General features: G+C 42.1%; 1 protein-coding gene and 1 long non-coding RNA gene across 2 annotated transcripts; one reads left to right on the top strand and one right to left on the bottom strand.

Moving 5' to 3' along the window:
• Positions 1-186: 186 nt before the first annotated feature.
• Positions 187-14,575, top strand: LOC118494445. Its single transcript, XR_004896576.1, has 3 exons — positions 187-243; positions 9,141-9,145; positions 14,565-14,575. It is a non-coding gene; the product is annotated as an uncharacterized LOC118494445 (long non-coding RNA).
• LOC116053679 (zinc finger protein 2-like) lies at positions 4,545-23,007 on the bottom strand. Its single transcript, XM_031304762.2, has 5 exons — positions 22,788-23,007; positions 22,585-22,656; positions 12,500-13,402; positions 6,432-7,400; positions 4,545-4,869 (listed from the first exon to the last, which is right to left on the bottom strand). The coding sequence occupies exons 2-4, from the start codon at positions 22,622-22,624 to the stop codon at positions 6,478-6,480; spliced, it is 1,866 nt and encodes a 621-aa protein (XP_031160622.1). The 5' UTR covers positions 22,625-22,656; positions 22,788-23,007; the 3' UTR covers positions 4,545-4,869; positions 6,432-6,477.
• Between the last annotated feature and the right edge of the window lie 1,909 nt (positions 23,008-24,916).

The following is a 24,916-nucleotide window of genomic DNA, read 5'->3' as shown; positions in this document are numbered from 1 at the left end:
ACTATACCTGCCAACATTTGGTTTTTAAAATCCGGGAGATTTGTGCGCCTGTGTGCCCTTATGTGCCTCTTCTGCGCGATGGTGCCGCTGTGTTTTAATGTGCTGGGTAATGTCATTTTTCCTGCCGTGCGCTACAGTAAATTCAATGCGACACACTTTACAAAAAAGCGAGGTTGTCGATATGAGTAGGTAAGATGCAATGTAAATTGTTGCGCCCAACACTGTTGAAATTTACAGCTACATGTATATTTCGATTTCTTTCACCTGCCATTTTTATCGGCTCGCTTTCGGGTATGAACTTTCTGCGAAGCTTGCGCAGAGAACAACTGCGCAACTGGGTTATAGGTTGCTAGGTCGAGGTGACAAACGGGTTGAAAATTGTATATGGTGTGTGGGTTGTGTGAATAGGATGCGTTTCATACAAGATCTGGCAACTGGTCAACATTAGACAAACATGATGGGCTGAATATTTATAAAGGAGTTTGGGCCTTGCAAATTACGGGACTATCCCGGGAGAAATTGGAACCCGCTCTGAGGCCACTCGTTCTTGTTTACCAGCAAGTCTTCTGGCTGTCTGATAATTCAGTCCCTCTGAATCCTTCCATTTGCCACATCTTCCAGGAGTAAAAAAAAAATAAAAAATCAGCCATTGTCTGTTATTACGCATTGTGATGGCATGCCATTTTAAAGGTCCAATGTGTGGGAATTTCTCCCATCTAGCGTTGAGATCACAAATCGCAATCAACTCTCTCGTGCCACGTAGTTCAAAATACGTCTTACAGCTACGGTAGCCTTCACGCTTTTTTATGATGACGCCGGTTTCTTGCTCTTTTCAATATCCTTTTTCTGGGCGAAGAAGAAGACTCCTGTTCCTGAAATTTGGATTTTGAATATGTGTGGTCCTTCCATATTTCCTTCTTCAAACTTGCCGGGGCCGGGAAGCTACGATACACATTAGCAGCACCTGTGAGTTTATCATGTGACCGCGAAAACGCAAAAAGCGGAGCAGTATATCCTGTATGTCCCTTACCGGCTAACGCATTTCAACATAGCGCATGAATATGGAGTATCTACCCCAGTTCATGCAAACTCAAATGTAACATTTTAAGCCAATAGGAATACTTGGAATTGATGGTGGTGGTCAATATTCATGAAAAAGGACAAGTTTGTGAACGGGCAACATAGATTTTTGATAATGAACAACTAAAAACGTTACACACTGGACCTTTAAAGCCAACCACTTGAAAAAACTTCTAAAAAGCTAGGTGTCTACTGTCAATGACAAATAATTCTGCGCAAGGAACATGTACATAGAATTAGTCAAACTTTATTTCTATTGCACCTTTCAAAATGGTTAAAACATGCTTCACAATACAAACATTTAAAACAAAAATAAAACGAACCAAAGCCATAAAACTAAACACTGTATAACACACTATACTTTATATGATGACCATATTAAAACTATGCGCTATGCCAGACGACTCTTAACATTGAACTATGAAGCGAGGACTCTCTGTGTGTATGCGCAACGAATGACGCAGTATCGCAGTTTTGGTGCAGTTTCGACAAGCGACACATTCACTTTTAATGAACTGTGAAACTGTTTTTTCTTTACAATGAACTGTAAAAACTGAATTGACCCGCATTCGGTAAAGACGCCACACGCAGCTTACTGTTGTACGAGTCTCTGTACAGCACGTAGGCAACGTAGAAACGTTTTTATCCGGTTTCCCTTTTCGAATAACGAATAGATTAGCGCCGCCTTCTTGCATGGATTTATTTCCTCTCATGCAGGCGCAGGACATACATGGTAGTTGACCGACAACTGTAGTCTTGTCAGTGTGTTCAAGTTCAAACTTTTGGCCAAGACAGAGGCGACATGCAGCGGGGTGCGGAGCAAAACTGATGAGAGAAGTCTTCGAAGGTTGGTGCGAATGGTGGAAAAAACACCACGTCAAACATCGAAAGACCTGAAGGCCAACCTGGAACAGTCATGGTTTCAACAAGTACCATACAAGTACCAAACAGGGCTTCATGGGCGAAGGCCAAGGAAGACACCATTGCTGAGGAAAAGACATAAAAAGGAACGACTGATATTTGCCAAAGAGTACCTGGACAAACCACAGTCCTGGGAAAATGTTCTGTGGACAGATGAAACAAAAATAGAGCTTTTTGGCAACGCACACCAACAGTTTGTTTACAGACGGCGCAATGAAGCCTACAAGGAAAAGAACATCCTACCAATAGTTAAGCATGGTGGAGGATGCATAAGGCTGCTTTGCTGCCTCTGGTACTGGAGGCCTTGACCGTATCACAGGAATCATGAAATCAAAGAATTCTCAAGAGATTTTAGAGCGAAATGTCCTACCCAGTGTAAAAAAACTTCGGCAAGACAAAGACCCAAAGCACACATCCAAAAGCATGCAGGAATGGTTGAAAAGGAAAAAAAATGGACTGTTTTAAAATGGCCAGCAATGAGTCCTGATCTCAATCCGATTGAAAATCTTTGGGGTGAGCTGAAATTTGCTATTGGGGAAAAGAACCCTGCAAACGTCCAAGAGCTTGAACAAATTGCAAAGGAAGAGTGGGAGAAAATACCAGCTGAGAAATACAAGAAGCTTATAGATGGCTACAAGAAACGTTTGGAGGCTGTCATCACTGCCAAAGGGTGTGCAACCAAATATTAAAGAGGGGTGCCGTTATTGCTGCACATTGTTTTTTCTTCTTTGAAATTACAATATGCAAGTTGAAAAAACAATTTTCTTTGTTAAATTACTTTGGACCTCCAATTAAAAGACCCTGATGATCTAAATTTGGTACATTTCCATTTATTTCTGAAGATATTGTACAGGTTATGCAAAAAATGAAATAATGGTGAGCAGGACTGTATATCTACACATTACCAACTTCACTTATGATAATGAACTAATGTCCTATACCATGAAATTTAATATAAAGGCTATACTGTTAAACCTCTCTCTCTCTGCACCGTGGCTGGTGCGAGACAACTGAGCCCCCTAGCAAACAAGCTAACTAACTAGCATGCCAGCCGGCCAGCCACTAAATTAGTGAAATGTGACTTAATGTATCATTTACACGTTCGTCACAGCGTAGGAAAGCACATTGCTGTCGTGAGATAAGTGACAACTTTGTTTGGCTCATTTTCTGTAACCAGTACACGAAGGCACAGCCCAGTAGATGGACAGTTTGGTTAGCCATCTCCCCGTGTCTGCTGTCATCTCGGCAGGGAGTGAAGCAAAAGGGGCCGTTAAAGGCTATAGGGTTTGTGCAGGCGCAGAGCATACCGTACGTGGTAGTTGGCCATCGGCTTCAGTCTTTGCGGTGTGCTGAAGTGCTGTCGCCATCCCTAGTTCTTGTCCGTCTGCTCAACACATTCTCACTACGCAGTTAGCTTAAGGAAAAGATCGTGCGTATCACGTTTCCATGATACGCAGGGCAGTTGGGTTAAGGAAACGTGACGTGCATGTTGTTTGACCCATCCACCACCGCAACCAGCCCCCCCAGGTGGAATTTCGAGCTTTAATACTACTCACTACCGTTGTCGCTCTTAATACGTCATCTTAAAGCGCCGCTTAGCTGCTGCTTGGCCCATTCTACACCCGCGCTGAAGGGTGCTTTTTGCGTCGTATCCGATGCCGACAGCCACTGCCCAAGCGTCCGTTTTTTTTACAAGTTCGGAGTGAGTACGGGTTGATCTGCTTGTTATTTTGGGGCTACAATGGTTCTGGAGAAAGCTACGAGCAGCAATGCCACAGGCACTGGCCTGAACAGGCACTGCACTAGTAGCCTGGCTCCGCCCTCCTACGTACTTTGGCTCAATTTTCATTTTCCTTCAGTACTCTGTCTGGGTTTGCGGTATATTCTTGGCTTTTTTCCGGTCAAATCTTTACCGGTCCAATCAGCAAACAGAGGGAGTGGCTGAGAACGATGACGTTTAGGTTGTGCGCTAATTTGAATTGTAGTTCCGTAATGGCGGCGGAGAAAGATACGAGCGAAGCCATTCGGTCCGTTGTGGCAACGCTGCCGAATATCCGGAAGTTAAAGCCCAAGCAAGAACAATCTTTGCTGAGTTGTTCTGGTGGCCATGATGTTGTGGCCCTCCTCCCCACGGGGTTCGGGAAAAGTTAGATTTTCCAGCTCACTCCGTTAGTGGTGAAAGAGTTGGCTAAGGCTAACGCTAGCAATGCTAAGCCGACGTCAACGTTAGCGATTGGTTATGGCAGATCCAGAGTGGCTCTGGGCAGATCCAATAGTTTTAAACTTCAACAGAGTACCCGCCTTCAAGTAAGTTAACACTTGTCAACGGAGAGTGGCCAGACTCATGTACGAATAAGATGGACCACAGTCTGGTAGGACCAGGCTACTGCACTAGTACCCAAAGTTCTTCAATTCGTTGTTTTTTTGGGTGGGCTTGCAATTTGTTCTTTTCAACTGGCTTTAACCAAGCACAATGTGCTCCATTCTCGAGCCAGATCTCGTTGAAATTGCACTTAGCCCTATTCGATGAAAGGAACATTAACAGAAGCTATTTTACACATGCACAAAAGAATCTAGGAGATACAACAATAGCCCACACACCACATTGTGTCACACAAGCTGGGTGTGCTGCGATAAAGTCTGACCCGGTTGCACAGTTTGCAGTAGTGGACATTGGTTCCATGTTGGTTTTGTTTCGGTAATTCCGTTATATCATGAGCAATATAACCCCCCCTTCCCCATATAAATATAAAATGATTCACTGAATATAATGCAATTTCACAACAGTAACGTTAACTTCATGATCCAAATTAATTTTTAAGGGCTGTCAAAATCATTTTTAAGACAATTCAAAGCTTAAATTCTAATCAGAATGGGTTTTATTGCCAAGTACGTTTAACACAGAAGGAATTTGTTTTGGTGTTGTTGGTGCACGTCACACATTCTCTAGATGGAATATTAAACAATATAAGTTTAGGTATATGTACACAGTATGTATTAAATTAAAAATAAAGAATAAATAAAGATATAAATACAAATAAAGAGCATTACAGCAGAGAGAGAACAGTGGCATGAAGGTGGAGAGTCAGGGTGGTTTCTGGGCCTTGTTAATAAGGCTAGTGGGGGAGGGGGAAAAAACTGTTCATGTGACGTGAGGTTTTGGTCCTGATGGACCTCAGCCTCTTGCCAGAGGGGAGTGTCTCAAAGAGTTTGTGTCCGGGTTGGGAGGGGTCGGCCACAATCTTTCCAGCACGCTTCAGAGTCCTGGTGGCGTATAGGTCCTGGAGCGGCGGCAGATTGCAGCCAATCACCTTCTCTGCTGACCGAATGACATGTTGCAGTCTGCCCTTGTCCTTGGCAATGGCAGCAGTGTACCAGATGGTGATGGAGGATGTGAGGATGGACTCAATGATGGCTGTGTAGAAGTGCACCATCATTGTCTTTGGCAGGTTGAATTTCTTCAGCTGCCGCAGGAAGTACATCCTCTGTTGTGCTTTCTTCACGAGGGATTGAGATCCCTCGTCACACTTGAGATCTTGGGAGATGGTAGTCCCCAGGAAGTGGAAAGACTCCACAGTGTCAATTGTGGAGCCACAGAGGGTGATGGGGGCAGGTGAGGCTGGGTTCTTTCTAAAGTCCACAACCATCTCCACTGTCTTTAGAGCGTTGAGCTCTAGATTGTTTTGCTTGCACCACTTCACCAGGTGGTCAGCCTCCCACCTGTAGGCGGACTCGTCACCATCAGAGATGAGTCCGATGAGGGAGGTGTCCTCCGCGAACTTCAGAAGCTTGACGGACTGGTGACCGGAGGTGCAGTTGTTGGTGTACAGGGAGAAGAGCAGGGGGGAAAGAACACAGCCCTGGGGCGATCCGGTGCTGATGGTCTGTGAGTCGGAGACGTGTTTCCCCAGCTTCACATGCTGCTTCCTGTCAGACAGGAAGTCAATGATCCACCTGCAGGTGGAGTCAGGCACGCCTAGCTGGGAGAGTTCCTCCTGGAGCAGAGCCGGGATGATGGTGTTAAAGGCAGAGCTGAAGTCCACAAACAGGATCCTGGCGTAGGTTCCTGCGGAGTCCAGGTGCCGGAGGATGTAGTGGAGGGCCAGGTTGACTGCATCTTCTACAGACCTATTGGCTCTGTAGGCAAACTGCAGGGGGTCCAGGAGGGGGTCGGTGATGTCTTTGAGGTGTGAAAGCACACGGCGCTGAAAGGACTTCATAACCACAGGGGTTAGGGCGACGGGTCTGAAGTCATTAAGTCCTGTGGTCCTTGGCTTCTTGAGGACAGGGATTATGGTTGAGGTCTTGAAGCAGGCTGGCACATGGCATGTCTCCAGTGAGGTGTTAAAAATGTCTGTGAACACTGGAGACAGCTGATCAGCGCAGTGCTTCAAGCTTGATGGGGAGACAGATTATTCCAATAATCCAATTATTGGATTATAGACTAGTTAAGGACCCACTGATCGCAGATCACTTTTAGAGACTTTGTTCATTTTTACCTTGCTGACTGGGGCTCCACTCCACACGGCTAAATGGTTTCTCTCCTGTGTGGATTCTCATGTGTTTCTGTAAATGTCCACTCTCTCTAAAAGCTTTATTACATACTGAGCAGCTAAATGGTTTTTCGCCTGTGTGGATCCTCACGTGTTTCTGTAAATTACCACTCCCTGTAAAAGCTTTATTACAGACTGAGCAGCTAAACGGTTTCTCCCCTGTGTGGGTTCTCATGTGTCTATGTAAATTTCCACTCACTGTAAAAGCTTTCTTACAGACTGAGCAGCTAAATTGTTTCTCTCCGGTGTGGATTTTCATGTGCGTCTGTAGATGCCCACTCTGTTTAAAATATTTCTTGCAGACAGAGCAGCTATACGGTTTCTCTCCTGTATGAGATCTCATGTGCCTCTTCAAATGTCCATTTATGCCAAATCTTTTCCCACATTTAGAGCAGCTGAAAGGTTTCTCACCAGTACATCTCAGATCAAAGACAGAGACTTTGTTATTCAGAGAGTTTAAACCAGACTGAGTTACTCTGGTCTCCTTCCAGTCATCAGTCTCAGGTTCTGCAGAGTACCCAGTCTTGTAGGTATCTGGTTGCAAATGTGCATCTGGATCTGAGTTCCTGGCTGGTTCTGGTCCTCCACAGTCCTCTCCATCAGCTACTGTTTTCATTTGTTCAGTTTGTCTTTGATGTGAGAACTCAGGTTTCTCTTCATCTTCACTCTTCACAGGGACAGGAGTGAATGTGAACTTGGTGATATCAGCCTCCTCCAGCCCTTGAAGCTGCTCTTCATCCTGACTGGTCCGGAATTCCTCCTGTTCCTCTTTAATGTCCAGACTGGAGCTCCACTCCTGCTGCTGTTCTTCACCAACAATCACTTTTTGGACATCTGAAGGAAAAGCTGAAACACAAAGAAACTGCTGTTAATGTTTATATTAACAATACTTTGCTAATTCGCTAAATCCAATCACATTAGGACGCCGGTTCATAATGACATCATCTGCTTTACCTCTGGCCCCGAAGTGCATCATACAATACTGAGCGCAACTCGCCTCGCTGCTGACTTTTCAGTGGAAAAAGCCAGTACCCTAGAGGTGCTACACTTCTACTCTGAAAAGTTATGCCTCTACTCTGCTCTCCAACCGACTGTAAAGCTGTGTCCGTCCTGTAAGGTAGGATAACTTTGCAGTACCAGATCTGAGAGGATGAGGCCCTGCTAAATTGCATGTAAGCTACGGCAAATGCGTGCTTCTGCCTCCATACCTGCATTGGATCCTATACTAGTCAGTTTCATTATGTGACAACTATATGTTGAGGCTTTGTTAGGTGTAGGGAAAGTTAGATTTGGGTTAATAAAATAGGCACTTACACAAATTATAAACGCAACACTTTTGTTTTTGCCTCCATTTTTTATGAGCTGAACTCAAAGACTTTTTCTATGTACACAAAAGAACAATTTCTCTCAAATATTGTTCACAAATCTGTCTAAATCTGTGTTAGTTAGCATTTCTCCTTTGACGAAAAAATCCATCCACCTCACAGGTGTGGCATATAAAGATGCTGATTAAACAACATGATTATTGCACAGGTGTGCCTTAGGCTGGCCACAATAAAGGCCACTCTAAAATGTGCAGTTTTACTGTATTGGGGAGGTCCGGGGGGGTCCGAAAACAGTCAGTAAAAAAATAAAAAATAAAAAAAGTTGCAGGCCTCTCTAAAATGTGTAGTTTTATCACACAGCACAATGCCACATATGTCGCAAGTTTTGAGGGAGCGTGCAATTGGCATGCTGACTGCAGGAATGTCCACCAGAGCTGTTGCCGGTGAATTGAATGTTCATTTCTCTACCATAAGCCGTCTCCAAAGGGGTTTCAGATAATTTGGCAGAACATCCAACTGGCCTCACAACCACAGACGTGTAACCACACCAGCCCAGGACCTCAATATTGTTTATTTAACCCAGTAATACTATGTTAATTCACTAAATTATTCTGTGCATTTCAGTGCCCATTGCTAGGTGAACAATTGCTTTTTTATTTCTGCTTGCAAGACTGCGGAGGAGGGGGAGAAGGAGCCAGACCTGGGTCCATCCACCGAACCAGCGCAGGCCTCAACAAGGAGAGGTTTACCATCTTGTGGCTGAACTGCGTTTGGACATTCTACGCCATCACCAGTACTTTAGAATGAGTACAGAGAAAATGGATGAGCTTCTCTCAATCATTGGCCCTGAACTCACCAGACAAAACACCAACTACAGGTCTGCCATAGAACCAAAGCAGAGACTGTTGGACTGAGGTGAGCTTAACATTACATACACAATGAACACTGATTGCAATAGGTTTGACCTTTTATTTTCAAAATGAAAGACATACAAAGTTAAAACAGATATGGACATTTACAAACAGAATGTTAAAAAAAAGTTAAGAATAATCTTTAAAACAAATATAGAAATATAAAAACCACAGCAAAACAACTATTTACAGCATTAGGTGATAAGATTGTAAGTTTTTGTAGGGGGTGCTGCCCTACCCCCACTGTGTATCCTGATCAGAGGCCAGCATCTGTGTGAATGGCTCTATTGGGTTCATTGGTGTGGGTTGGGTTAATGGCCTGAAAGTACCTGGCCTAGGCAAAGTTGCAGTGGGGGTGTGGAACGTGAGGGTGTGTATAAAATACACTTCAATGTGCTGCCGGTTCTTGCCATGAGGCTGTGCTGCTCTCGATGTTTTGCAGCAGGTTCAAAATACCAATTTTGGCCTGCTGCCTCCTGTTGTGGTCGACTCTATGGAGGGGTGGAACCAGGCTCATGGCGAAGTGGTAGCTTTCATCAAGCTCAGATTCCGGTCTGGGAAGCGGCTCCTGTAAGATGGACAGAAGCCGTTCTTCCACATCAGACGTCTGTGGTCTGTGGCTCCTCCTTGTGTCCATCACAGTACGGCTTTGGAGCACCCTCTCCCTTGGGCTCCGGGACCTGTGGGGCCTGTCTCTCACCCCAGATGTAGTGGGCCCCGATAGTGATGGTGATGGCGAAACAGTCTGCGGTCCCTGGCTGTCCTGTGGCACTGATGCACTCGAAGGACCCGGCTCATCAGATCCACACATTGACAGTGGCGTTAAAGATCTTTCTTCTTCTGCCAACACACCGCTCAAATTGCTTTTGGAACTAAAAAACAAACAAAAAAAAACACACATTTTAGACCTTCTGAAACATTTATGTCATACACACAATAATTATCACTTTATTTGAAATGTGGACATTGAATTTAAAGATGATATTGTCATCAATACCGTTCTATAATTTCATACAGACCTTCTCAGTTGTAGGTTGGGCACAATAAAGGACATGTTTGTGTACTTCCATTCCCTTTGTGATCCTCCTGCTGAACCGCTGGCAAACACTGTTTTTCTGTTCTTTACAAAACTGTCCCTCAGTGACCGCCATTTTGCCTTGCAAAGATCAACTGAAAAAAAGAAGAGAGACAGATTCAAATCATAATCACACATTTAACAAATCTTTTTTTTTTTGTTTATTCACTTCACAGATACTTGGCTTCTGGTGACTCATTGATCAACCTTGCATTTAACTACCGCCTTGGCCACACAACAGTGATGAACTCTGTGCATATGGTGTGTGGTGCCATTGAAAAGGTCATGATGCAGACATTTTTGCCCCGGCCGACTGCAGACTCGATGGAAGGAGGTAGCACAACGCTTCTGGGATAAATGGAACTTCCCAAATTGCCTGGGAGCACTTGATGGGAAACACACTGCGATTCAAGCACCACCCCTGTCCGGTAGTCGGTACTTTAACTACAAAAAGACTTTCTCCATCGTGCTTTTGGCACTCGTGGATGCAGACTACCGGTTCAGGTGCATTAAGGTGGGGGGGACTTTGGAAGAACCTCTGATGGTGAGGTGTATGCAGGTTCAGATTTGGGGAGGGAAATGGAGAACAACATTCTACATGTTCCTCCTAGTACCTCTCTGCCTGCTTGCTGCTCTCCTCGGGGATGTCCCACATGTCATGGTGGGTGACACAGGGTTCCCTCTGAAGCCATACCTAATGAGACCCCACCCAGGACAGAACCTCATCCACGGGAAGAGGATTTTCAACTACAGACTCTCGAGAACAAGGATGGTAGTTGGAAATGCCTTCGGCATTTTGGCGTCACGTTGGAGGATTTTTCATCGCAGGATTAACCTGCACCCCGAAAATGTGGACACACTTGTGGTGGCAGCATGCATCCTGCACAATTTCCTCCTTGCCCCAAGTGAAAATGTACAGCTGCTTGGAAGAGGCAGAGGAACTGGGGAGACACATGGCGCCAGTGAGAAACATGGGGGGGGGGAACAGGGCATCAAGAGAAGCCTGTGCTGATGTGGTCAGTACACCAACAGTGAGACAGTCTATACAGCACATCCCCCCCCCCCCCACAATAGACTTAACTTAAATAGTATTGTTGTAAAGGTCATGACACACCAACCAGACGGCCGACACTAGGCAGAAAAGGCAGTTGCACTGATCAGTCTCCCCCGAGTTGGTCAAAAAAGTGCCTCGGAACACACCAAAGCGACGAGACGTAATACGTCTCCATAACAGCAGGCGCCGCTAATCTGTATTGTTGCCCAAAAATGAAAACCGGCAGCTGATTGGACGTCATGCATGGCGGCTAGTTCAGAATACGATCTCATATTGTACTAAAATAGTTCACCGAAACGTGTTTCTGAAAACACTATAAGCGAGAAATAGGCCATGCAGTTGCTGAATCTGTCTTCATTTCAGATCGACAAAGGTCAGTTTAAAAGATTTTCGTCAGATTTTGAGAGACTCTAGTCACGCTCATTCCGCTCCCCGTTTCCGGGTTAGCACTCTACCAATCAGATTGGTCATTTGAATCCGACTCGGACAGACGACGGCACGGAACACACTGAACAGACTCGAGTCACCGACCTCGCCAGACTGTCCGGCGGCCGATTATCGGTTTGGTGTGTCTCTGGCTTAACACAGCAAAGATGTAACGGTTATTTTTTTCCACTTTAACAAATGTCAAACACAATATTAAATAAATGGTTAAATTGTATGTATGTATGTATGTATATATATACACACAGCTTAATATATTTATAGCTTAACTCAAATTTAACTTACTTCATTACATAACCTAATACCTGTTAATTAATTAAGTTCTTCATGCAATTCAAACAACCCTGCAATGGCTGCTTAATTCAAAGTTTTTAATGGGTTTTCAACATGTATAGCTAGAGAATTCCTCATTACAAGTACATGAGTAAACTATTTGCTTTCTAGCTGCATTTCTTGAACAAAATGAGTGACTTACCATCCACACCCATTACTCCTGCTACGGTTTTCCACGCCATATCCTTTTTAAGGTTGTCCTTATAAAAAAAGGATGCAATGGGTCATAAATGATTTGGTGATTTTGTACTTCCAGAATCAGCATCTCCTCATCCGTGGTGTCAACAGGGTGAACTGAAAACCTCTGACCTGTTGACTTCAGGCCTGTCTCCGCCCATTATGACGTTTTCAAGGTGTAGTGCACGGAAATACGATCCGCCGTGAGCACGGTGCATTTTATTTTGAAAACTAACCGGATGTTTTATTTTGTTTCTGTGCTCGACTTCCTGTCCCGCACAATCTGCCCTGTGCTGAATTGCTGCGGAGCTCTCCGGCATCTGGCAAAAAAAAAAAAAAAAAACGATTGACTCCGCCGCCGTCCCGGAGTGGATCTGCAGCCGTTCCGCAGTTGGTGGAAATTGCGGGTAAGTGTTACGTAACACCTAGCCGAGAGTAGGAAAAAAATTGTTGAAACCGGAGGGTTCAAAAAAGTTGGAAATCTGAACGTTTTATCTCACAGGGATTTCTTAGAAATAAGTTTACCTCATTATTTGGCTACGTTTAACATGAAAATTCGACATAACATTATAGATATGACAGAAAATACAGAGAAGCAGAATATGTCACATTTAAATAATTTTTACCTTCCAGACTGGAGCTCCACTCCACACGACAAAATGGTTTTTCTCCTGTGTGGATTCTCATGTGTTTCTGTAAATGTCCACTTTCTCTAAAAGCTTTCTTACAGACTGAGCAGCTAAATGGTCTCTCTCCAGTGTGGATTCTCATGTGCTTCTGTAAATTCCCACTCACTGTAAAAGCTTTTCTACAGACTGAGCAGCTAAACGGTTTCTCTCCTGTGTGGGTTCTCATGTGCTTCCGTAGATTTCCTCTCACTATGAAAGCTTTCTTACAGACTGAGCAGCTAAATTGTTTCTCTCCCGTGTGGATTTTCATGTGCGTCTGTAAATGTTCACTCTGTTTGAAATATTTCTTGCAGACAGAGCAGCAAAATGGTTTCTCTCCTGTATGAGATCTCGTGTGTCTCTTCAGATGTCCATTGGTGCTGAATTGTTTCCCACATTTAGAGCAGCTAAATGGTTTGTTACCAGTACATCTCGGATCAGTGACTTTGTTATTCAGAGAGTTTAAACCTGACTGAGGTTCTCTGGTCTCCTTCCAATCATTACTGTCATCAGTCTCAGGTTCAGAACGGTCATCAGCAATTGGTTGTAAATGTGTATCTGGATCCGAGTTCATGGCTGGTTCTGGTCCTCCACAGTCCTCTCCATCAGCTTCTGTTTTTATCTCTTCAGTTTGTCTTTGATGAAGCTGTGAGAACACTTCATCATCTTCACTCTTCACAGGGACAAGAGTTATTGGGAACTTGATATCAGCATTCTCCAGGCCTTGAAGCTGCTCTTCATCCTGACTGATCCGGAGTTCCTCCTGTTCCTCTTTAATGTGTGGGGCCTTTGTGTCCTCCTGGTCCAGACTGGAGCTCCACTCCTGCTGATGTTCTTCACCAACAATCACTTTCTGGACATCTGAAGGTAAAGGTGAAACACAAACAAATAGTCATTAATGTGAATCTTACCAATTCTTTGCTAATTAGTTAATTTCACCCTGGGGACTAGGGGTGTCACAAAAAGATTTGTCAATCTGTCAAGAGTCATCTCTGACTCCGACAGTGGCCTTGGTGTCTCAAAAAGTGCAGCTGCAGGCTACAAGTAAGCTAACGTTACCCTGTGTCTACAGCTGTAACAATCCCAAATGTTACTGTACAATTAACTGTCTCAGAAGTAATTGCGATTAACAATATATGTTAATATATTGTTAGATATGTATATCTCTTTCAGTCAAATTTAAAAATATTTATTTATGTATAACTTTTACAAACAAATTAAAGTTGTGAATGAATCCCAGGATACATCTTTTGGTTATACATCGGCTCCTCCGACTGACGACGGCATGGAACGCACCGAACAGACTCGGGTCACCGACCTCGCCGGAATGTCTGAAGGCCGATTATCGGGTTGGTGTGTCAGTGCCTTAACACAAAATCATAGCCTATGATGTAAACAACGCTCCTTTATTATCATATAACATTTTTCCTAACTGTATCCATCCTCGTCATTTTTGTTGTAATGAACTTGTTTAGGGTCAAGTGCCAACAACTAACTATTAAAATAAAAATAAAAATATACAGTGTGACCAATAATCACTGATATATTTACAGTTTGGCACATCTAAACAGAATCAAAAATGACCAGTCACACGCCTTAAGACCTTAGCTACTATTAGCAATTAACTGCCTTTTAGCCAATTCTGGCATATTTACAGAAAACCAAAACCATCTGTGTCAGAACACAGAAACCACAATTATGTAAAGAAATGGACAATTAGACAATTATGTAATAATTGTTACAGGCCTAGCTTCCACCTGCATGCTACCATTGGTCAGGTCAGGGCTGGAGAATACAAATACTACAAGAATTGTCGATTGTCGGCTTTTGATTTTGAGAATTGAAATTCATTAACAGAGACTCATTAACAGAGCAGAATATCATGAACCAACAAAAAGATTACTTATAAACTCACACACGCATACATTTAGAGACTTTGTGGAGTCCAAAACAATGCAAATAATGTATAAAGTCAAAAATAGGATGGCTCCAGACTGTATTCAGAAGTTGTTTCGGATTAGAGAGAGCAAGTATGAACTAAGGCAAATGTGCATGTTCACAAAGAGAAAGATTAGAACAAATGTAAAACAAAGATGTATAATGGAAAAAAGGTGGAATCTTTTAGATGAGAAGAAATAAAATGCATAACACGCTACAAAGATTTAAAAGAAAATCTAAAATATAAGATGCTTAACAAATATAAAAGTGAGGCATGTATGGTAATGTGTTTGGTTTATTTTATGTTTTACATCTTCTGCACGTAAATGTGTGTTAATATGTATATAACATACAGAAATTAATAATAATTAATAAGATTGATAAAGAAGATTCTAAGGGACCCAAGAACAAAATATAAATAAAATAGAATGTAAAAAGGGAAGGTGTTATATTATCAAACGCCTCAACCTACACCTTTTCGGTCAGTGTTGATTACTAACGAGTTAAACGTACAATATGTCATTTTCTGCTGCTAGGGGTCTCTGAATCAAAACAATGGATGGTCAACGCGGACTTTTGATGATGTTAAGTAACGTTTATTCATGTCACTCTAAAATAGCTGCAGTTTCCCCCACATAATTACATTTTTCTTGCTTCAATTTGTATTGGTAGCTGACCAGTTAGGAAGCAAGCAAGCTAACATTAGCCAGCAGCTAAAACCACTAGATGACAATATATTTCACTATGTCATTGTCCCCTTTTGGATGTTTTCAACACAGGGGTGAAAGGGATTTGTTGTATTGTTACTCAACGACGCTGTGAGTGAGGATGGGGTGGCTGGCGGAATATTCGGAACGGTGAGGACGTCCGATGGCCGCTGAAGATCTCCCAGGTGCCTGGAATTATCTCCCCCCTTCACTTTTTCAATAATCTTAATTGGTCATTCCAGTGCAAAACCCACCTTTTGTCGGGTAAATTTAACTTTAAAGACAGCTAAACATGAAGGGGGGGGGGGCGGATTTTCGGCATGAACACCGATCACATTAACAGAGACGTAACGTTAACAGATGGCTGCTGTTCTGACTCGGGTGCCTGGGGTCTGATATGGTCCGTTTCCCTTTAAATACACATCCATTTGTCGGAAAAGATAAAAGCCTCTGTGTGTGACCGAGGGTGCGTTTTGCAGTCATTACGTCGACTGAACAGGGGTTAACTGAAATTAATTAATCTGCTGCTGGTTTCAAGCCAAAGTTAGTTTAACATTTTCAGTTCGTTTTTGTTTTCGTGCTGTTGGGCAGTGGTTTTTGACAGTGTTGTCTGAGGAGAGTAACAACAACGGTGGCTTTGCTCGTTGCGTCTTTCAGCGGTAATGTCAGTGTGTGAGGAGGAGTGATTGAAGTTGTTTAGTCTGCTGCTGGTTACACGCTAAAGCTCAACTTTTGAGGTCCTAACGTTCCTTTTTTCATGCTTTTGTGGAGCTGCGCTTTTTTCGCAATGTAGCATCATCCGAGGAGGGTAACGGGCGATGTAGATAACGTTAGGTTGCAAAAATGATTACCTGTCATTTTTGCAACAAAACACTAGAGACGTTGAGGGGTTATGTGCTGCACTGTTGAGCTCAGAGGAATGAACGCCATTTGTTTTATTCAAATGTGTTGGCATTTACTACAAGCGGACATTTTGTACTTTCCCAGGCTTTCAAAGCGCATTTCTACCGTGCTCACAATGGGCTTGAATCGTCCGTTACACCTAAGGTTAGAGCCACTGTTACGGATTTCAAATGTGCCATTTCGCTGGTTGACTGCCAATTTCACGTTGTGAAGGAACTTACATCCCACTTAAAAGAGCATTTAGTGGAGGGTCGACCTGTGGCATGTCCGGTAACTGGCTGTAAAAATACATTCACTGTAAAATCATCATTTAGTGTCCAGGAAACAGAGCATGTTCGGTGGATAGCATAAGTGACGCGTAACGGCTTTGAAATAGATGCTCTGAAAGTATTGAACTGCCAGACAATTTCAATGCAAGCTTTCTTAGGAATGTATGTTTATTCTACATTCTTACTAGGGCTTCAAAATTAATCAAATTTTAATTTTAATATTTATTCATTATAATTGCAATATTTAAAAGCCAATCTAGCTCCATAAACCACTGTCTGATCCTGTGCTTCCATGAGCCAAATCAGAGTTGTTCCGCGCTGCTTAGTTTCTAGATGTAGACAGTCACAGAGGACAGAGTAACGTGAGGAAAATTCCACAACAGATAGCAGTCGGTCATAAGGCTATAAACTATCTTAACAAAGAAAACAAGAAGATGCCAATCGCATTCCAACGACACTAACGTTAGCAAACTTAACACTTTCCTGTTGTCTCGACTTCGACCAAACTGTAGAAACTCACCAAACAATACCTACCAACTGTGAATTTCCAGATTATTAATGACACTGATACTAGGAGCGACTGAGTTCAGTAGGGAGCGAAGCAGATTGGGCGAGTTGCTTCTTCATTTCACACGCAAACGCGTTTTTTTCTGGTGGTGGGACAGCTCACCTATTCAATTGTTTGGATGTGAATCATATTTGGTCTACTTGGCGAGTCCTCACAGTGCAGCTGTTGAATTCTGACGCGCGCTCTTTCCAACGTTTAAGGGGAAGATGGAGCGCGTGCACGGCAGCCCCAAAAAACCCAAAGGGCAGTCACGTGGTCGCGAATAACACAGAAAAGGACTGTATAAAATAAACATGCAGTGCATACATTTATATAACTAACGGAGTTTTTATAACGTCATTTTATAACGTTCCAACTACTTACCAGTTGCTTGAACAGGTATGACAGTCTTTGGCATTTTAATCACTGTCATGTGTATTTTAAATCACCCATGACACTATAGGCTACTGTTTAATATTATGTCTTTTAGTCCACTGACTTGGTGCCTCAAACTTTTGACAGTTACATCATGTAACTTGATGCACATATTTGTATATTAGCAGGAATGTAGCACAATATGGATGTGAAAGCAGTTATAATTAGCCTATGTGACAATAACATTTGTTTTGGTTAAAAATCAACAAATAATCATGATAATTAATCGTGATCTCAACATTGATTAAAATAATCGTGATTATCATTTTGGCATAATCATAATCGTGCAGCCCTAATTCCTACAATACAAACGATTGTTGAAGAGATACAAAATGTGCATCAGTTATTTAAAAAAAAAAAAAAAAAAAAAAAGGTTACACTTTAAAGCGTAACCATCGCCAAAATGCAACCTAGGGTCTTTTTGTGAATGGACCAGAGTCAAACTTTCATTTAAAAGCATATTTAGGACGGAATCGCCACTTTTAAGATTGACCGTATTCTCGTTTTCCGGTCAAATGGCCTTTTGAATGGGAGCACTTTTAAGCTAGCCTCAAAATAGCTATTTTTAAAACACTAAGAAGACTCGACACAACATGAGACTTTGCTCCAAGTATCGCCACGGGCTCTACACATGAACGAAAGCGTTGACAACATTGGTTGTGTTCAGAGTTTACTAAAAAGAAAGGTTTTTTTTTTATCCATCCTGTTATTTTTTTTTTTTTTAAGTAACTGCTGCAGTGACCTGGGGGGTGGGGAACATGTCATTTTACCTCTTGTAACTTAAAAATGGTTTTAAAGTAGCTTAAATAAGAAAAAAAGACTGATCAAAGCTAATTAAAGTGCTCATATTATGCTCATTTTCAGGTTCATAATTGTATTTAGAGGTTATGTCAATAGGATTACATGGTTTTATTTAAAAAAAAACACCATACTTTTGTTGTACTGCACATTGCTGCAGCTCCTCTTTTCACCCTGTGTGTTGAGCTCTCTGTTTTAGCGACAGAGTGAGGCATCTCACTTCTATTCCATCTTTGTTAGGACTACTAGCCAGTCAGAAGCAGAGTATGAGCGCATGTCCTGACAGTAGCTAGGTAAGGACTACTAGCCAGTCCGAAGAAGAGTATGAGGGCGTGCCCTGACAGTACCTGGGTAAGGACTACTAACCAGTCAGAAGCAGAGTATGAGGGCGTGCCCTGACGGTACCTAGGTAAGGACTACTAGCCAGTCAGAAGCAGAGTATGAGGGCGTCCCTCACTAGCAGCTAGGCGAGCATTATAACATGTGTTACAAAGTGACCACGTTTGTCTCTGAAGTAAAGGCTGGACTACAATAGAGCTGTTTGGAGCAGTTTGTGAACAGTGTTTTCTGTTTTCGGAGATGGTAAGTCCTTTTGGGGTGGACTTTGGGCTTTTTCACTTTGTAAACCTATAACATGCACAAAAAAGATACATAACCCAATAAAGGAAAGGGAAAAAGCCAAAAAGCATAATATGAGCTCTTTAAGCTATTTTATCATTAATATAGGGCTGCAACAACGAATCGATAAAATTCGATTATTAAAAAAGTTGCCAAAGAATTTCATTATCGATTCGTTGTGTCACGTGACACGCCACTCAGTCGCGGAGATAAAAGCAATTGAGTTGAGTGCGGAGTGAAAGAAAAGAAAAAAGAGCAGAGCGTAGAGGAAATACGGAGAGAGACCGGAGAGACCCGTAACGTTGTTCTGGAACACATGGCGGAGGCAGAGAAATCAGTACGACCTAAGTCATCCAACGTGTGGGAACATTTCACACTACATAAATTGAAAACGTGTTAATTGTAAGATCAGCAAAAGCGACACGGCATGGCACGGGCGCACCACGGTGATGATTCAGCACCTAAAACGTAAACATGTTGGAGTCCTTGATGAGGAGGAAGGGGGTTCAACAGCGGGGTAAAGTCACTACAGAATCCTACTTTTGTTCCGTTTTGAAGTGAGGAACGTAACGTCCCTCTTCTGGTGCTGGTGTGGTGTTTACTCCTTATCCAGCTTGACAAGCATGACAAGCTAGCGTTAGCTCGTTAATAACAGTAGTAAAGCAGGACTAAAGACACGTTTTTATTCACTCGCCTTTTTTGGCCCATTCATTTTTCAATCTATTGTCATGTATATATTCTGTGCTTTGTCCCATATCAGTTATTGTTGACGTATATATTTGTGTGTGTTGTACTTTTTAATTTCATTTTAAAGTTCTTTTATAGTACTTGGTCATCTTAAGCTGTTTAAATGTGGTGTACAAATGAACTTAACTCGCACTTACTACAATGATGGTAATAATTTAATGAATAAGCTTCAAGTGAACGTGTGTGTGTGTGTGTGTGTGTGTGTGTATCTGCTCTTTGGGTTACTTACCTTTACACAACTATTAACTAAAACAACAAGTATGTAAGTATGTATTGAGTTGATGTAAATTAATGCTTTTTTTTTTTTATCCGATTCATCGATTAATCGAAAAAATAAATCGACAGATTAATCGATTATTAAAATAATCGTTAGTTGCAGCCCTACATTAATACAGTTGTCTGTTTTTTGTTGTTGTTGTATTCCTCAGGTGTTTTTTCTCCATCAACCCAGAGAAAGGCACTAAAGTGAAGACAAGAGCTTTTTGGTCTTCATGTGTATCCAAGAGTCCTTGTCCTGATTCACAAACTTTCGGATCACAACGGGCGTGGTGTCGGATCGTGGACGAAACTCAGCAGGAGAAGACATTTGCGGTTTGTTGTGCGATTGTTCGGATCTAGTTCACGGAGCGGTTTCGCACAGTACATGCGCCGACATGGCCGTCCCTTGTATCATAGTAGGGCTGTCACCTTTTTCCTAAATTTCATGCGGAATGACACGCCCTTGATTTTAATAAATTCAAACATGCATTCCCAAGCTGTAGTACCTCATCAGAGTAAGCCCCCTGCTGCTCAAATTTCGATTTCAAAAGGCGACCGCCCTAGTGTGTATTATTTCTGATTATGCATCTTCACAGTCATATGCAGTTTTACGACAATCGGCATCTTTCTTGACTTTTAAAACAATCTTTGTGTGATTTAAGAGTGATTAAAACAAGCTTTTCACGTAGAAAAAAAGCTGTTGGGAGATGTATACGCATTGTTTATGGGAGCTTCTGTTAAGAAATCATAGCTCAAGTTGTTTAAGTGGTTAAAACACAATTTTCACATAGGGCTGCACCATTATGGCAAAAATGATAATCACGACTTTTTTGATCAATATTGAGATCACAATTAAGTACCACGATTATTTGTTGATTTTAACCTAAACAAATTGTATTGTCACATAGGCTAATTATAACTGCTTTCACATTCCTGCTAATGTACAAATACGTGCATCAAAATAAAATAGGTCCTCACCAAAATTCAGTGCATCTCCTGAAAGAATAAATAAAAATAAATAAAAACAATAAAGAAAAGGTAGCAATACTTCAACAGGGCACTGATATGCAAATATATTTTAGGAAGCAAAATATAAACTTGCATTGTACCTGCATAATGCATGTGAATAAAACTCAAAATATACAATCAATCAAAAAAACAAATATTCCATAACCGAATGTAACCAAATGAGAACATTTCAAGGCAGAACTATGCAGAAAAGATTAGTTTACAGGGTTTTTGGAAGCTGGTTCTCTATTTCTCCCTCTGCGTTTTCTGTACATCGCAGGTAGTGCCACATTGGGAAAAATAATTCCATGGATGCCTGAGTTGATGTTGTGGGATGATTAGTCTTTGCAACGCATTTCATGGCCCTCATACATTCATCGTATTGAACTTCATGGTGTTTTTTCAAGTGGTTAAAGAGGTACGTTGTGTTGCTTTCTGGCGCCAACACAACTTGACGGCACTCTTCGCATAGGACCGGTTTTTGTTTTGTGTCACTTGCCTTGAACCCAAAATGTTTCCACACGATGGCTGACGATCCGATTCTCTTTGTTAAAGACAGTTTATAGCCGTATGACCGACTGCTATCTGTTGTGGAATTTTTCTCACGTTACTCTGTCCTCTGTGACTGTCTACGTCTAGAAACTAAGCTGCGCGGTGCGGGGAACAACTCTGATTGGCGCACTGAGGCACGGGATCAGACAGTGGTTTACGGAGCGCTAGATTGGCTTTGAATGAATGGGAAATTGAATTGCAGTGATGTTTTCACGGTCAGTCTCTGTCATCAATACCGTAAAACGCTGGGGTGTGACGAGACACGAGATTGGGTTCACGAGAACGAGACGAGATTTTAACATTACTTTAAAGAAAACTTAAAATGATGAAATATAACTGGAGTCACAAAATGAAAAAAGGAGCATTTTGAAAGGTTTTGCCACAAACTGAAATGGCTTCTTTTCTAATGACTTATAATAATGAATAAGGGCGCCCCTCTCTCCTCCCAAACCCGGCCCTCCAACCTGCAGCTATCCATTATTTTAGTAATCGAGTATTCTACCGATTATTCCAACGATTAATCGAGTATTCGGATAAGAAATACTTTTGTTTTATTGAAGAGCAATAACATACAATAGTTTGGTTTAATTTTCAGAAAAAGCAACATTTTTATTGCCTACATTGCTTACAATATCATCTCTCAAAAAAACTAAACATATGAAGTGCATTTAAGTGCCATATTACATTGTTTTTAAAGAAAACATTTTCTGAAATGCAATTAACAATCTCAAACTAAGGCATACATTAAATGTACAACAATGTAATATGGCACTTAAATGCACTTAATATGTTTAGTTTTTTGAGAGACGATATTGTAAGCAATTTAGGAAATAAAAATGTTGCTTTTTCCGAAAATTAAACCTAAAACTATTGTATATTATTGCTCTTTAATAAAACAAAACTATTTATTATCCGATTACTCGATTAATCGCTGGAATAATCGGTAGAATACTGTCTCAAGTCCGGACCTTTAACTGTCTATGGTCCGGACTCGAGTACTACAGCCCTGACAGGTAGATATCACGTAGCTGAACAACTGAACAAGCTGCAACTTTTCTGACTGATACAATGGGAGCCTCTTGCATATTACCCCCTCCCCGGTTGCAGTGATGACGTTGCCGAGAAATATACAAAATAATGTATAAAGCTGCCCTGCCTTGCCCATGTGCCCCCCACGGATTTTTAACCCGAGCCAGTTCATAAAACAATGGAAATATCAATACAGAGTAAAGACGAATATAACACGTTGTAAACGTCTCCCACCTCTCCGCTGGCCAGCTGACAGTTTCCTCTCAGAGTTCATGTTGAAGTGTCTCTCCTCGACTTCTCCCCGACCTGCGTTTGATAAAAACACGAAGCTCACAACATATCCAATAACACACGTTAGCAGGAGCTAGCTGCGGCTAACGTTAGCTTAGCGCGCGGACTCCCCGCCAACAACAGCAGTAAACGAAAAGAAAACAGACCTGCTCGTTGAAGCTCCGGTTCACGTTTTAAACCCACATCCAGCAGTGTGTGGTGTTTCTTTCTGTAGGAAACCAAAACACTGGCGCGTTTGACTCCGCCGTCCTCATCACGCAGTAAAATGCAAACAATGGGACGGAGGTCGTAACAGCTTGCGGGACCCGGAAACACAAACACAACTTCCGCTACACTCCTCTGCCCTTCAGAATAAAAGAAAGGCGTTTTTTTTTTTACCCAATGTCCTTTAATAAGACGAGCTAATGCCAGTGCAGTGGTTGAATGTAACTAAGTACCTTTACACCGAACGACCGTCTGTCTGTCTAACCTAAGTTAAAGACCAACAAACTTGTCTCCTTCAGGTTCTCACTACCTCCATCAGCTTAACGGTCTTCGTCTTCTTCCCTGATTTAATGGCGGATTGCAAACAACTTTTAGGTGCATACCGCCACCTACTGTACAGGATCTATCTATCTATCTATCTATCTATCTATCTATCTATCTATCTATCTATCTATCTATCTATCTATCTATCTATCTGTTTTGTTGGAGGTGTACCTTTTCCTGTAACTGTTCTTTCCTTTCCTAATCTCCCACCTGTGTTGTTTTTTTAACCTTTGAACCTTCTTTTTAGGCATGGTGTTCTCCACACAGAAATGAATATAGTCCTTTTCGGGGTTAGCACTCCACCAATCAGATTGGTCATTTGAGTCCGACTGCCCGCCCTCCGACACTCCGACCTGGAAAAGGCGAAGGAAAAGCTGTGGTTAAGAAGAAAGGAATTGGAATATGGCAGAAATGGTGGAAGACAGGAAAGGAAAGGGATACTACAAAATACAAAAGTCTGTCAGTATAAAGAATTATACGGAAAGGACCAGGAGGGAGGACATTATAATCAGTCACGGTGGATCACACAGGACTGAATGGCACCTTGTTTTTAATGGGGAAAAGGAATAGTGAAAACTGTGGGGTTAAAGAAAAACTTTACTCCTTCTGATACTGGGATCAGAAGGAGAGAGAGAATAGATAAAAATCACCAGGAAGGCACTAATTACATTTTTTTAAAAGACACAGGGTTGATGAGTAGAATTTAAGATCAATGGAAAATGACCTGATGTTGCACACTCCTGTACAGTAGGTGGCGGTATGCACCTAAAAGTTGTGTGCCGCCATTAAATCAGGGAAGAAGACAAAGACCGGTCAGACGATGGAGGTAGTGAGAACCTGAAGGAGACAAGTTTGTTGGTCTTTAACTTAGGTTAGACAGACAGACGGTCGTTTGGTGTAACTCACTGCTTCCTTTCGCACCGAGTAACCGGAGAGCCGTGAGTCTAATTAACTAGGTGTGATTTTGGATTGGATAGTGTGGGTTTTGTGAGGAACTGTTTGAAGGGGTATTGCCCGACGGCCTGTATAGGTCCGGGAACGATATCCCTGAGCAGGTCCTAGCAAACTCAGTAGATAGATTCGAAGTGGAAAGGAAGTCGTGTGGTGAGTCTTCTGTAAAGGAAAACTAAAAACAAAAAACTTCCAGTGAACCTTGTTAAAAACGGTAAATTCTCACACAGTTGGGGATAATTTAAACTCAGAGTCAGCCCATGCCCAAGGGAGCGGATGGGGGTGGGGAGGAATGGAGCACAGTGAGTAAGACAAGTCACAAAAGACAGCGAGGAAATAACTCTCAGGATAGTGATATGGAAAACCCACAGATTAAATCAATAAGGCCTAATCCAAATAGTGATGAGGAATTTAAAGTTCTGATTAAAGTAAAAGGAGGGGTTAGATTTTCTACAGTCAGTCCCCTTAAATTGACAAATGAACTTAAAAAAGGGATTGGTGATATATTGCATGCCTCTATTTTGCAGAATGGAATGATTTCAATTATATGTAAGTCGGAAATGCAACAAACTAAGGCTCTCAAGATTAAAACTGTGCTTGGTAAGGGAGTAGAGGTGTTCAAACCAAAAACTAATACCGAGGTAAAGGGAGTGATGTATAATGTGCCATTGGACGTATCTGAGCAAGAGATATTGACTAGTTTAAAAGGCGGTAATGTTGTAGCTGTAAAACGTATGGGTAGAAATGAAAATGGTAGAGGAACCATACCTATCCTTCTCTCCTTTAAAGACGGTGT

This window comes from Sander lucioperca, chromosome 24, assembly GCF_008315115.2.
Source record: "Sander lucioperca isolate FBNREF2018 chromosome 24, SLUC_FBN_1.2, whole genome shotgun sequence".
Lineage (NCBI taxonomy): Eukaryota > Metazoa > Chordata > Actinopteri > Perciformes > Percidae > Sander > Sander lucioperca.
This window is presented reverse-complemented; position numbering and strand designations above follow the sequence as displayed.